At 41.5% G+C, this 15,740-nt stretch overlaps 1 protein-coding gene across 1 annotated transcript in view; it reads left to right on the forward strand.

Moving 5' to 3' along the window:
- PDGFD (platelet derived growth factor D) overlaps nucleotides 1-15,740 on the forward strand; it is a 248,993-nt gene that overhangs the window by 145,965 nt on the left and 87,288 nt on the right. Inside the window, exon 3 of the mRNA XM_061628718.1 lies at nucleotides 3,679-3,859. Within this exon, the coding sequence (XP_061484702.1) occupies nucleotides 3,679-3,859 (181 nt within the window). The remainder of the gene's footprint in view (nucleotides 1-3,678; nucleotides 3,860-15,740) is intronic.

A 15,740-nucleotide genomic window follows, 5' to 3' on the forward strand; every position in this document is an offset into this window, starting at 1 on the left:
AAGGTGGGGGAAAGCCTGAAAAAGAATGATTCTGTTTACAATGTTTTCCTTTTGGAAAGGAAAGGGGCTTCCCTTCTGCCCAGTGCCCACCTACCCAATCTCCTCCCCTCCCACTCTCTGCCCCTTCCCTGGGTCAGTGTTGGACTACGACCTGGGAGACCAGGGTTTGAATCCCCACACAGCCATGAAGCTGACTGGGTGACCTTGGGCCAGTCACTGCCTCCCAGCCTCAGATGAAGGCAATGGTGAAATCACCTCTGAATACCGTTTACCATGAAAGGGTCGCCATAGGTGGGGATTGATTTGAAGGCAGTCCATTTCCAAACATGATTGCATAGAAATAAATCCCATTGAACTCAAAAAAATATGCAAATGATCAAACCCACCCTCCCTTCTCCCTCTTACCCCCCCTCTTGCCCCTTCCCTCCCCCTTCCTTTTCCCCTCACTCCCCATCCCCTTCCAATCCCCTCTTTCCCCTTCCCCCTCCTCCCCTCCCCCTCCCCTTCCTCCTCCCCATGGTCAGTTTTACCTATCTTAAACATGATTGCATGGAAGTAGATACCATTGAACTCTATAAGCATGCAAATGATCAAACCTATCCTCCCCTCCCCCTTCCTTTGCCCCCCTCCAATATGCTCCTTCCCACTCCTCCTCCCCCATGGTCAGTTTTTCCTATCCTAACCAAAATTGCATAGGAGTAAATCCCATTGAAAATAAGCATGCAAATGATAAGACCTGCTTTCCCCCTCTCCTCTCCTCTCCTCTCCCTTCCTCCTCCCCTGCCCACTCCAGCCCTTCCTCCCTCCCCCCTGGTCAGTTTTACCTATCCTAAGCATGATTGCACGGGAGTAAATCACACTGAATTCAATAAACATGCAAATGATCAAACCTGTACTCCACCCCTCCCCCTCCTGCCTGCTCCCCCCCAGTCCTCCCCTTTGCGTTTCCTCCCCTCCCTACTCCTACTCCTCCCCTCCCCATCCTCTATGGTCAGTTTCACCTATCCTAAGCATGATTGCAGGGGAGTAAATCCCATTGAACTCAATAAGCATGCAAATGATCCATCCATTCTCAGCAAACTTGCACAGGATCCCATTTCTTACCTCCCGGATTAAAAAGCAGGGAAATTCACTAATAGGCAAAAAACCTTGCGGTTTAAGAACGTTCCTATAGCCCACAGCTATTCTATCAAACTTTAAAAAGCAGGGAAATTGGGCTGCTATAGCAAATGCACCAGGGAAACAGGAGACTTGACCTCCTCTCTGAGATATTGTACTGCCCTACAAATTGGTCAAAATGCAAACACCATTTGGGTTGGTCTTTCACAGTCCAATCCACTTCCTGTGTAGCTTGGAAGAATTTGGTAACAGGTTTTTTGCCTATTAGTGAATATAGATTGGTTTGTAGGCCATCTTTCCATATCTGTATGTCTTGTCCTGGCCAAAGCGTCATGGAGCTGAGGCAGTAAGCATGAGGCAGGCACTTGGATGATCAACTTCCCCGTCCTCCAAGACCTAATCTTAGGCTTTCAGTTGTCGGAAAAAGAAGGTACTGCTCTTGGCAGGAATCTACCTCTTTTAGCTCCACAAATAGGTCTGACCTGGATCACGTAACTTTTTACACTATTGGTGTAACCTTAGACTGTGTCAGAGATTCCCAAACTGTGGTCCGTGGACCACCAATGGTCCGCAAGGGTCATTCAGGTGGTCCGTGATGTGTCTATGGATTTGTGGTTGAAGATGGGAGACAACACATCCATCACATTCATATTGATTTTATTGTATTTTTATTGCTTTTATTTCTTATATTGCATTTTATGATATTAAAATTTGAATTCAAACTGGAATGCAATAAAATATAATACCTCAGAAATAGGTATAAGAAAATAAAAGTAGCAATAAAATATATTTAAAAATCATGCAGCATCTACCACAGTGCATTACAATTGCCACGACAGGCAGAGAAAACCATCAACTGGTCCACCAAGACCCTCAGCAATTTTCTAGCAGTTCATGGGGGGGAAGGTTTTGGGAACTGCTGCACTGTGTATCATCTATGCTGGTTTTACATCCAATTAAAAGAAGTGTGGTGGTTTTAGGTCCACTAGGGTGGGGGGAAAAAGATGCACACTTTAATGTGAGGAGGGGGTTTGAGAATGTCAAAGAAGCTGAGAGCAATGCCGTCAGGAGTCTAGACCGAGAGGCTAGACTCCTAGCAGGGGCACCCAAGGCTGAATGGTCAAAGCTGAGACACCAGACTAAGATGCATCCAAACTCAGAGGCAGGCAATGGTAAACCACCTCTGAATACCTCTTACCATGAAAACCCTATGAACAGAGTATCCAAATGCTAATGGAGGTCACTCATTCATAGGGTCACCATAAGTTGTAATTGACTTGAAGGCATGTAACAACAACAAAGAGTGAAAAATAGACAGGATGGCATGTACCCCATCCCGCTCCACTTTCAGCACTGCACAGAACAGGGAATCTCAGGCCACAACCCTCACTAGCCCTGCTTCTTACCATCCTTGAATGTTTTTGCCTTAAGGAATGTGTCTTTGAGCTCTGAAAATGCCTCTAAGTTCCCTGATGGATGATACCGGGGGGCATGTGAGTTTGTATAGAAACTAGCCTATAATACAAATGTACAAGTTGCAGTTGTAGCTCCTCTAGACCTTCTGGCCACTTGGCCTACCAGCCACTGGCATGTGGCCCCAGGAGGTTGCCCAGATGGCAGTGCAGCCATTGGCCTGAAAAAAGTTTCCGAGTCCTGGGGTAGAACAATGCTATATGATGTAGCATAACTCTAGTGGAGGCTTCTGGGTAAAAATAAGGGCAGCCCCTAGCACTAATTAAGAGCCACAATGTTTTACTAAATCATCACATAGCATTCTTCTACAGGGGTTGTAAGATAAAATGGCAGCCACCAGGTGATGGCCACTAGGACAAATACTCCATACCTAGTAAGTTTTGACATCTCCCATCATAATTTCACACACACCCAAAATTTGACAGGGAATCTTGCCCCCAACCTCCCTTACTCTCCACCTGCACTATACATTTAAAGCAGTATTATACCACTTTAAACAGTCATGCCTTCCCCCAAAGAATCTTGGAAATGTAGTTTGTTAAGGGTGCTGAGAGTTGTTAGGAGACCCCCTATTCTCCTCATAGAGCTACAATTGTCAGAGTGGTTTAACAGTCATTCCCTCTTCCCAGGGAACTTTGGGAATTGTCACTCTGTGAGGGGAATAAGAGTCTCCTAACAACTCTCAGCCCCCTTAACAAACTACATTTCCCACATTTTTGGGGGGGGAATCCATGGCTGTTTTAGAGAAATAATACTGCTTTAAATGTATAGTGCAAATTGGGGCCTTAATTTGATTGAGAAAGTTCATAAGGAGAGCACTTTCATCTCAGTCCTAGTTCTGCATCATTGTACTTCTTATGTTTTTTACTTTTTATTTCATTTTATTGTTAAAGTTAGTTTATTAATATACAGTCACAGACCCATTCAAATAAAATAGTCAATAAAAAACATCAGAATACTTAAGATACAGAAATATAATGTACATCATAAACGAAATAGCAGTTAAGAGAGAAGAATGTTTTTCTTGCATCATTGTATAATGAACATGTTCATCCCAGCTGATTAACTCATTGCCCTGACTCCCAGATATGACTTTGTGGAAGTGGAAGATATATCCAAAATCAGCACGCTTATCCGAGGACGGTGGTGTGGATACAAGGAAGCTCCTCCAAGAATAACATCAAAAACAAACCAGCTGAAGATCACCTTCAAATCTGATGACTTCTTTGTGGCTAAACCTGGATTCAAGATTTATTTTTCTCTGGTGGTAAGTAACATGGCCCATTGTTTCAGTGTAGCAAAGATTGCAGCAGGGAAGGACTAAAGAAGTTTTAAGGATGGAGGGAGGGAGGGAGGGAGCAGTAGTTATCTTAGAGCAAAGGATGGTGGTGTGAATTAACTGTCCGTAAATATTTCCTTTCATATGTATATCCCCGATCTAAGAAGGATGACCATCCTCCTACTAAATCAGACCTTAAATGGAAACTATAAACTAAAATCCCACCATTCACTTTAATAACATGTTTCAACCACACCATCACTTTCTGAACCAAAGCAACAAGCTGGGGACAGCAAAAAAGACTGTGAAGAATAACCGTGGGATCAGCTGGTCTTTCTACGTTCCAGTTTGAATCGCCAGGGAGCTCAGAGGGGGGAAAAATGCCTTCAGGGGTTATAGCTCATGAATCTAAACAAGACACACACAGGTCATATACAATCAATGTTGCAGACTGAACACGTCAGGCCGTTAATTTAGGATCTGTAGTTTTTCTCCAGGACGGAGGCATTACATTAGGGATGGGGAATAATTCAATTCAGTTTCCATTTGAAGCCAAATCTATCAAATCTGCTTAATAATCTGTTTGATTTTTTAAAAAAAATTATATTGTTAAGGCTTTTGGCTCTGCACAAAATCTGCACTTTCCGAAACAATATGCAAACCGAAACACAGCCATCCTTTGAAATTTGCAGTTATGTGAATTTTGCACTGTAGTTCTTCAACTAAAGAATGTTTACAAAAATGCACATATTAGCTGAAAGTGTGCATAATTTTTTAAAATGCCTTATATTAGAAGAACATGCCTGCAAGAATGTGTATGTTAATCAAAACTGCATACAAAAATGTGATTATTATGAGAAATCTGCACAAAAATGCTGAAGAATTTTCATGAGGATATTTTCTTAAAAATCCCAAATTGCTGCAGAAATGTGGAGAACTGAATTTCAGATTAGGAACATGAGAAACTGAGAGAACCAACATTTACAGATCCATCCTTCCATTGCATGCATATATGCTCACCGTCTTGATGAGACTGAAGACATTTCCTTTTTTTCTTTTCTTTTTTTTGGTAGGAAGCAACATTTTTCACTGGGCTGGGCAGTGCATACTTCACTGCGCAAAGGTGGGGGAGGCTAGAAGGAGCATGTATGGCTTTTTATTTATTCATTATTTATTTAACAGAATTTGCACAGACTAAGCGGTTAGAGCACAGTGGTTGAATGTTCAGAAGGAGCTGGCAAACCCAGATTCAAATCCCCACTGAGCCACCACGTTCACTGATTGAGGGATACCAGAGAATTTTGATGAAATTGGAAAAGGGAGCAGACCTTACTGGTGTGGGCTTCTTTGCCCCATGTCTGGAATGGAAACCAAGCCAGTGAATATGATCGGTATTCAGAATTGTTGTTGCTTTCAGCCCGCAAATGATCTGTAATTAATTACAGCTTTCCCCCCTATTTGCATTGTATTTCCTTTATATTGAAATGAATGGGGTCGAATCATGTAATGCTTGTGATTACATAAATTACATAAGTTTTGTAATTTTGCGACAGCAGACAGTGAGAAGAATGATATAGTTTTTGCAGAAGATGAACAGTCTGCAAAGGAATAGAAACAGTGTTGCACAAGACAAATACTAAGGGCAACAGAAAACTATGTCTTCTTGTACCTGTGCCTTGAGCTGCTCACTGTCTCTTAGTCCAACCCAGGAGCAGCTGGGTTAGTGCTGTGGAGCTGGCCTCTAGACACCAGCGCTTCTGGCACTTACTGGGATGGAGTGGGGGAGAGGTGAGGTGATGGCTAGGTTGGGGCTGCGTGGGTGCACTGATGTGAGCACTGGATTGGCTCCACCGGTACATCTGTGCAGTCCCAACCTTCCCACCACCCTCCGCCCTGCACTGTTAAGTTGCAGTGATGCCAATGCCGGGAGGGTGGCTCTGTAGCTTATTACCCATTGCAGATTGGGGTAACAGAATCGTGGATATGCCACTTCCATTTGTAGGTGGGAAGACCATTTTTATGATTCCCATGTGTGTGTTTTTAAAAATCCTTGAATGTAGCACAAGCAGCGCTTCAGGGTGATACCTTTCTGGTTGATGTCCTAGTTTACTACATGCAAGGAGGTGATTTGGGGGAAGGAGGCTGTGGGAACAGGGAAACATTAAGAATGACGGCCCCCATCCAGAGCGATCTGTAATTTGAAGTGGCATTGTCCAGAATTCTACTACCTCAGAGTATCACCTTATTCTGTGTAAACCAACTGCTACCTCCTACTTTTTCCATTTGGCTCACAATTTACATGCTTAATTCATATGTCTACCACCCAACTGTCTCCATACAGCAATGGAAGAAATTTACTTTTTCACATAAGTGGATCTGGTTGAACATAGTTCCTACTGAAATGAATTTGAAAAGTTAGTCATGATTTAAGGAAAGGCTTTCTCAGTAGAAAAATTCTGCATTGCATGCAGAAGGTCCCACGTTCAATCCTTGGCATCTCCAGGCAGGGCTGGGAGAGACTCCCTGTCTGAAACCCCAGAGAGCTGCTACCAGTCAGTGTAGGCAGTACTGAGCTAGATGAACTCACTGAGCTAGATGGTCTGGAAAAGTTACTTTTTGAACTACAACTCCCATCAGCCTAATCCAGTGGCCATGCTGGCTGAGGCTGATGGGAGTTGTAGTTCAAAAAAGTAACTTTTCCAAGCTCTGGACTTAGTATAAGAGATCTTCCTATGTAAATTCTGTAGGAGCTAAAGCTGCAGTTCTACATTCCTGAGAATAAACCCCATGGAATTCAGTGGGGCTTACTTATGAGAAGGCATGCACAGGATTGCACTGTAAGGCTGAATATTTACAATGTAGCCCTATGCATGCTGAAGTGCTACTAACTTGGACTGCAGTCCTATACACATCTGGGAGTAAGACCCATGGAATTCAATGGGGCTCCTGAACAGGCTTATACAGCAGTGATTACAGTGATCTTAATAAGTGTTAAACCGCTAATGAAGATTAGGAAAATAAAATAAAATAGTCTTATTGGTAGCCTGTGCAGTGACAAATTCCTAATCTGGATCTGGACACAGGTGGAGACAGGATATTGGGTTAAATTGACTATTGGGATAGCCCAGAAAAGCTGTTCTTATGAGTAAATTACTATACTCTGTAAGTCTTTAATTTAAAGGCAATTTAGCAAAACAACAATTTATGATTTCCTTTCCCTGGAGTACTACAATGCATAAAAAATTAAGCAATGCAGCATTGTGTGATATTTCCAAAGGATCTCTCTTACAATTAGCCAGCTTTATGAGAAACTGTATGCAGCTAATATGGGACCCTGAGGGCTTAATAAAAACAAAATATATAACATTTCAACAGAGCAGCTTTTTCAGCAGTGGGAAATTGATAAGTGATGTTGCTAAGCATCTACCATGTGAGGAATGTGGACAGGAAAAATATTTTGCATCCTGGATAACCTTTGTGAGAAAATATCATTGTGACAACATATTTTGAAACCAAAATTTCCTTTTTCAGCTGTTAACCTGAACATCTATTACTTGAGAGAGTTGGTGGATATTTTTTCTGTACATAATTTAAGATTCTCTTAAGTCTGAGTTTTAAACTATTTGTAGCTGTTTTATTGTGTTTTGTACCCCATCTTGAATTATTTGTTTGTTTGTTTGTTTGTTTATTATTAGATTTATATCCTGCCCTTCCTCCCAGTAGGAGCCCAGGGCGGCAAACAAAAGCACTACAAACACTCTAAAACATCATAAAAACAGACTTTAAAATATATTAAAACAAAACATCCTTAAAAGCACATTAAAACAAAACATCTTTAAAAACAAAAGCTTAAAAAACGTATTAAAAAGCAATTCCAACACAGATGCACACTGGGATAAGGTCTCTACTTAAAAGGCTTGTTGAAAGAGGAAAGTCTTCAGTAGGTGCTGAAAAGATAACAGAGATGGTGCCTGTCTAATATTTAAGGGGAGGGAATTCCAAAGAGTAAGTGCCATTACACTAAAGATTCACTTCCTATGTTGTGCAGAACGGAGCTCCTGATAAGGTGATATCTGCAGGAGGCCCTCACCTGCAGAGTGCAGTGACTGACTGGATATATAAGGGGTAAGACTATATTTCAGGTCTCCTGGTCCCAAGCTGTATAGGGATTTGTTCACCAAAACCAGCACCTTGAACTTAACCTGGTAGGTAATAGGTAGCCAAAAATTCATCACAAAATCTGGATAAGTGTGTAATCCATCTGGGAGTTGCAGGTTTGGGAGTGTTGGACCGGGTCAGTCCACTGAGAAAAGCAGACTGAACAAATTCCTGCTCTGACCCTAGAAACTAAATCCTACGAGGAATGTTTGAAAGAGCTGGGTATGTTTAGCCTGGAGAACAGAAGATCAAGAGGAGACATGATATTGGTCTTCAGATATCTGAAGGACTGTCCTGTAGAAGATGGAACAGCCTTGATCTCTGTTGCTCCAGAGGACAGGACAAGCAAGAACCGATGGGTAGAATCTGCAAGGAAGCAAATTCCAGCTAAATGTTTGGAGAAACCTCCTAACAGTACAAGTTGTTTGACGGTGCAACAGACTGCTTTGGGAGGTGATGGGTTCTCCTTAGGGATGTGCTAGAATTCTGCCTGACTCATATTTGTTACTGAATTTTCCATTAATTTGCTTATTCTCAATAGCTGAGGATCGGATTTTAATGTAACGAGTTTCCACAGCTATTTGTGAAAATGGACTTTTTCTTAAAAAAAATCTACCTCTAACACACTGATTATAAGAATAATTTATCAATATTGATATTGTTAAAGGAAATATTGATATTTCTTTCAAGATACTGAGATTTCCTTTAAAAATATCAACATTAATATCAATATTTTTTCTGAGCAAAATAAAGTGGATTGGTAAAAGCAGCGGCTACTGAATAAAGCATGAACTCGAATCGATGCCAGCCTGTTAGATTGACAGAATGCTTGAACTGGCACTGGCCCACAGATCCCATTCCCAGCTCTCCTTCACTGGAGCTGTATAAGAAGAGACTGGCTGCCACACATGAAGCATCATCCATCAGTTGCTTCAGACATTTTGTAAAGCATGTGTAGGGTAGCCCTCCAGATGTTGCTGGGCTACAATTCCCATCATCCCTGACCATTGGCCATGCTTGCTGGGGGATGATGTAGCTCAGCAACATCTGGAGGGCCAGAGGTTCTCCACACCTCCTGCAAAGGCATATATTTTTCTGCAAGCTTCCCTTGACCCATAAGATTGGGGCCTGTTGTTACTGACTTCCTCTATTTATCCATTTTTGTATTACTGTTTACTGTATTCTTATGTTGTAGCTCTGTTTTTTAATACTTTCTTGTTTGTAGGGTTTGATTGCTATACTGTTTAGAAACATTTAAATATTAAGTGGTTTAGAAATGCTTTTAAATAAATAAATAAAATGGCCATCTGTCAAAGATGTTGTAGTTGCATCCTTCATTGCAGATCTTTCATTAAGCAGTGGGTTGGACTAGATGACTTCCGAGGTCCCTTTCAGCCAAGAGGGACTCACCCAGTCGAGTGAAGATCCAGCAATAGCCTACTGGCAGGAGTGTCACTGCTGCTTCCCAGGAGCGGCTGAGCAAGGCAGTGGCAAGGTCAGGACTACATAGCACACCAGAAGAGCCAATCTCATGCTGAGGCTGTTGCGTCCGCACAGTCCCAACCCTGCTGCTCATCCCTCCCTGTCCAATTAAGCGACAGCAATGCTGTGCTATACTATTGCTAGATCTGCTCCTGCTCCCAAGTCTATTAAATCTAAAAGCAGGGAGATAATACCTTTCAACCAAACTAGAAACGCAGAAGAATGAAAAGGCCTTGGCAGCATGTCTGAAGGTTTAAAGAGAGGCAGACAATCCAACCACACCACTCTGTAAGGATGGAGTTCCATTATCTGGGTGGTACAGTTGTTGCACATCTCAACCAACCATGCTTTGGAAAGTGGTGGGATGCACAGCAGGGTCTTCAACGTTGAACACTCTTTTCCCCCAACATTTAGTAAGTTTATAGGTGTTTCCTTCTTTCCTCCTCCTCCATTGCTGCAACTACTGCTAATCTAGTATAGATGGCCTTGTCTCAAATAAGGCATTACCTCGTCTGCAGATGCTGAATGAAATCTGTGTCGTAAATTCCATTTGATTGGATCGGATCAGATAATCCAATAACGTTTGCATAATTCAGCATTTGGCTTATATAGTGTATAGTGTCAGTTTAGCTGTTGACAGAGTAAAAAGGTGTGCTTGAATACTGCCCAAGGTCTCGCAAGTCATTGTGCTCTTGTAGATTTAGCAAGCAGTGCAGGTTTTATAAGATGCATCCACTGTACATCTTGCTTTTGATGTCAAAATGACTGTGTTAAATCAATTTCTATATTTTTTTCCATTAAGTAAGTAAAATGGTTGCAATGGTGTTTGTTATCCTTAAAACTCTATGACTTCTCATGGGAAACTACTAAGCCCACTTCAGTCAGTGCAGATAAGCCAGATAAATACTCTTGAAAATAGTGAAATACTGTTTTTTTAAAAAAATAAAAATAAAATAAATGAGTTCAAAATGACACTCCCTGGAAACAGAGAGACGGGTATAAGGCCAGACTGACTCTGCCCTAGGTACTAGCCTCAGAGATGGATCTTAAGGATACATTTAAATCAGTGAAAGCCAGTGACATAGTTTGCTGGGCAAAACTACTGGAAGTTGATAGATAGTGATCAAGGAGAATGGAGAATTCTTATTCACACCTTTAAGTGCCCCAGCAAAATCAGCGGGCTACAGCTACAACAAGGTGACAAGTCAGCCCTTGCACAGTGCTGGCTGTTGCACACCCTGACAGAAATCACCAGGGCATAAGAGACCATCCTCTCCACAAGTTGCTCCTGAACTTTGGAACTACCTTTCTTTTGAATTTTGTCAAAGTGTGTGCTCACTAAGCCTCTTCCAAGGTCAATGCATGACTTCTCCATCTAGACATGGAAAAGCACTGGTTTATTTTAGAAACATTGTTCACATTTTATGTTTAATTGCATTTTTATCTTACCTTCCTTCAAGGAGCTCAGGACAGCATGCATCCCCCTGCTGCACCCCACCCCACATCCTAGAAACCACCATATAAGGTAGGTTAGGATGAGAGTCAGTGACTTGCCCAAGGTCACCCAGCAAACTTTATGACTGGATGCAGATTTGAACCTTGGTCTCCCCCATCGAAATCCATCATTCTTAAATGCCACACCACATCGGTTGCACCCTATTTTAAATGTTATCTATTTATTTATGAAAATATTTGTGCTGCAACTTTATTTTTAAAAAATACCAAAAGCAGTTTACGACAATCATTATACAATAAAAACCACACATACAAATATAACGGATCACCACCTGTCTATTATGGAAAGTGTTTTTCTAAACTGTCTGCATAAGCCTGGTGACAAATCTTTTGGGTGTTTCATAATATATTGCTTATAATATATTTAATTTTATTCTGTATTTTTAAAGGCTGCTGTCTGCTTTTAGCTGCCCCAGAGAGATCTACATGGTTTGTGGTATTTTCTGTGTTATAATGAGACCTTTTATTCACCCATTTAAACTATGTTTAAATTTGGGCTGCATGCAAGGAAACTTTTTGCTGTCTATTTTTTATTCTTACTATGCATTCATATAGTGTTTCTAATATTTTGTTTTAAGCCACACAGGGAATGTTTCTTAATGGGTGGCTATATACATCTTAATAATAATAACCAACTGGGCAGATTACAAATTCACTGGCTCTTGCTAGCTTATGGGATTTTAAGTTGAAATACTTGTAACAAACATTGTTTGAAAGGTGTATTGATTCTTGACCACAAAAGTTACCAAATGATTGGAAAATGCAATTTTTCCTAAATGTGTAATTATTTACACAGTAAATCACCATTCAAGCCTTGTAGTGATGAGAAGTCGCCACCAGAAGATATTTACAGGTTTAAGTCAAATAATATGGCTGTTTCAGAAGATTCTGCTAGCTCAGGGCTTGTTGTTTTCCATGTTTTATTATTCAGTTGCAGTGGTCGTTAGAAAGGAATGCAGAGCCCTAGGACCAAAGATCTGAAAAAGCCCTTAGGACATCTCATTAAACTATCTCTCAGGACAGAAATCTCTCTTGTTGTCTATTTCTTTGACCCTTTCAGTCCAGTCCTGTTTCAAAAGCCCCAACAAATGGATCTTCTATCACTCCTTCAGGGAGAGCATCACAGAGAAATATCTCACTGTCAGGAAGATTTGTCTTCAAAGCAAGCTTATATATTTTCCTTTTCTTTAAGGCTTCCACGTTACTCATGCTGTCTTCTGCCATTCCAAAGATCTTTACCCTTCTTGTCTTGTCCGAATGAAGTCTTGTCCGAATGAAGAAAATAAAAAAGAACACAAACTCTGGCAAAAGAAATGCAAGAAGACAATAAGGGATGCTAAAAAAGAATCTGAGGAGCACATTGCTAAGAACATAAAAACCAACAACAAAAAATTCTATAAATACATTCAAAGCAGGAGACCATCTAGGGAGACAATTGGACCCTTGGATGATAAGGAAGTCAAAGATGTACTAAAGAACGATAAGGAGATTGCAGAGAAGCTAAACGAATTCTTTGCATCTGTCTTCACAGTGGAAGATATAGGGCAGATCCCTGAACCTGAACTAACATTTGCAGGAAGGGATTCTGAGGAACTGAGACAAATAGTGGTAACGAGAGAGGAAGGTCTAGGCTTAATGGACAATATAAAAACTGACAAATCACCGGGCCTGGATGGCATCCACCCGAGAGTTCTCAAAGAACTCAAATGTGAAATTGCTGATCTGCTAACTAAAATATGTAACTTGTCCCTCGGGTCCTCCTCCGTGCCTGAGGACTGGAAAGTGGCAAATGTAACGCCAATATTCAAAAAGGGATCCAGAGGGGATCCCAGAAATTACAGGCCAGTTAGCTTAACTTCTGTCCCTGGAAAACTGGTAGAAAGTATTATTAAAGCTAGATGAACTAAGCACATAGAAGAACAAGCCTTGCTGAAGCAGAGCCAGCATGGCTTCTGCAAGGGAAAGTCCTGTCTCAGTAACCTATTAGAATTCTTTGAGAGTGTCAACAAGCATATAGATAGAGGTGATCCAGTAGACATAGTGTACTTAGACTTTCAAAAAGCGTTTGACAAGGTACCTCACCAAAGACTTCTGAGGAAGCTTAGCAGTCATGGAATAAGAGGAGAGGTCCTCTTGTGGATAAGGACTTGGTTGAGAAGCAGAAAGCAGAGAGTAGGAATAAATGGACAGTTCTCCCAATGGAGGGCTGTAGAAAATGGAGTCCCTCAAGGATTGGTATTGGGACCTGTACTTTTCAACTTGTTCATTAATGACCTAGAATTAGGAGTGAGCAGTGAAGTGGCCAAGTTTGCTGACGATACTAAATTGTTCAGGGTTGTTAAAACAAAAAGGGATTGCGAAGAGCTCCAAAAAGACCTCTCCAAACTGAGTGAATGGGCGGAAAAATGGCAAATGCAATTCAATATAAACAAGTGTAAAATTATGCATATTGGAGCAAAAAATCTGAATTTCACATATACGCTCATGGGGTCTGAACTGGCGGTGACCGACCAGGAGAGAGACCTCGGGGTTGTAGTGGACAGCATGATGAAAATGTCGACCCAGTGTGCGGCAGGTGTGAAAAAGGCAAATTCCATGCTAGCAATAATTAGGAAAGGTATTGAAAATAAAACAGCCGATATCATAATGCCGTTGTATAAATCTATGGTGCGGCCGCATTTGGAATACTGTGTACAGTTCTGGTCGCCTCATCTCAAAAAGGATATTCTAGAGTTGGAAAAGGTTCAGAAGAGGGCAACCAGAATGATCAAGGGGATGGAGCGACTCCCTTACGAGGAAAGGTTGCAGCATTTGGGGCTTTTTAGTTTAGAGAAAAGGCGGGTCAGAGGAGACATGATAGAAGTGTATAAAATTATGCATGGCATTGAGAAAGTGGATAGAGAAAAGTTCTTCTCCCTCTCTCATAATACTAGAACTCGTGGACATTCAAAGAAGCTGAATGTTGGAAGATTCAGGACAGACAAAAGGAAGTATTTCTTTACTCAGCGCATAGTTAAACTATGGAATTTGCTCCCACAAGATGCAGTAATGGCCACCAGCTTGGATGGCTTTAAAAGAAGATTAGACAAATTCATGGAGGACAGGGCTATCAATGGCTACTAGCCATGATGGCTGTGCTCTGCCACCCTAGTCAGAGGCAGCATGCTTCTGAAAACCAGTTGCCGGAAGCCTCAGAAGGGGAGAGTGTTCTTGCACTCGGGTCCTGCTTGCGGGCTTCCCCCAGGCACCTGGTTGGCCACTGTGAGAACAGGATGCTGGACTAGATGGGCCACTGGCCGGATCCAGCAGGCTCTTCTTATGTTCTTATGTTCTTATGTTCTGTGCTCTCTAATATTCTTGAAGCAGCAAACCTTGTGATATGCTGGTATTTGAAAGACCCTCAGCCAAATTCCTGTTCAGATTAAAGTTATTGAAGGGCCGATCTCATTCATTGCATCTCATATGCCAGAGCGTTTCTTTTACCACGCTGAGCTCACATTGGGACAAAGTGTAAGATCTCTTGCTTGGCTGTATGGATGGAAGAATCTGTCAATTTTGGTTCTCTCCCATTCTCATTTTTCCAGTCCTAAATTCGCTTTTCCACATTTCTGCAGTAATTTGCTATTTTTTTAATTTAAAAAAATCCTTATGAAAATTCTTCAGCATTTTAGTGTGAATTTCTCCTAATAAACACGTTTTGACTAATGTACACGTTGGCTAATGTACATAAGCAATTTCTCCTAATGCAATGTTAATGACACTAATATATTCATTTTTGTGCACACTTCCCCTTAATATATGCATTTTTGTAAACGTTCCTTGGTTGGAGAATTGCATTTCAAATTTCAGGTAAGTATGAATTTCGAAGGATGCCTGTGTTTCGGTTCTCATATTGTTTCAGAAAGTGTGAATTTGATAGATATAGGCTTTAAATGTAAACTGAACTGAATTTCTCCCCCATCCCTCAATGGCTGAGATTGGGTCCTTCAGTTCTCTGCATTGAAGCTCTCCACACCCCATATCATACCCTGCTTTTTTCAGTAGAGGCTGGTCCATTAGGACCAAACTCAGCCTGTCCTCAGCCAATTGTTCCCCCCCCCCATGCCTGCCTTCTTACTTTCAACCAGCCATGCGCTGGCTCTGCTTGTCATTGGTTCTGAGGCCACCTAATGTCTGGACTCCCTGCCCTCCCAGTCCAATGGGCACCAGCCACTACTGGCTTTTTAATTATGACCACCTATCCCAGTATTATGTATGGATGTGAAAGTTGGACAGTGAAAAAGGCAGATAAGAGAAAAAACAACTCATTTGAAATGTGGTGCTGGAGGAGAGCTTTGCGCATACCATGGACTGCGAAAAAAATAAATAACTGGGTGTCAGAACAAATTAAACCAGAACTATCACTAGAAGGTAAAATGATGAAACTGAGATTATCATACTTTGGACACATCATGAGAAGACATGATTCACTAGAAAAGACAATAATGCTGGGGAAACAGCAGGGAGTAGAAAAAGAGGAAGGCCAAACAAGAGATGGATTGATTCCATAAAGGAAACCACAGACCTGAACTTACAAGATCTGAACAGGGTGGTTCATGACAGATGCTCTTGGAGGTCGCTGATTCATAGGGTCGCCATAAGTTGTAATCGACTTGAAGGCACATAACAACAACAACAGTCCCAGTATTGTCTACTTTGGCTGGCAGTAGCTCTC

Source organism: Rhineura floridana, chromosome 5, assembly GCF_030035675.1.
Source record: "Rhineura floridana isolate rRhiFlo1 chromosome 5, rRhiFlo1.hap2, whole genome shotgun sequence".
Classification (NCBI taxonomy): Eukaryota; Metazoa; Chordata; class Lepidosauria; order Squamata; family Rhineuridae; genus Rhineura; species Rhineura floridana.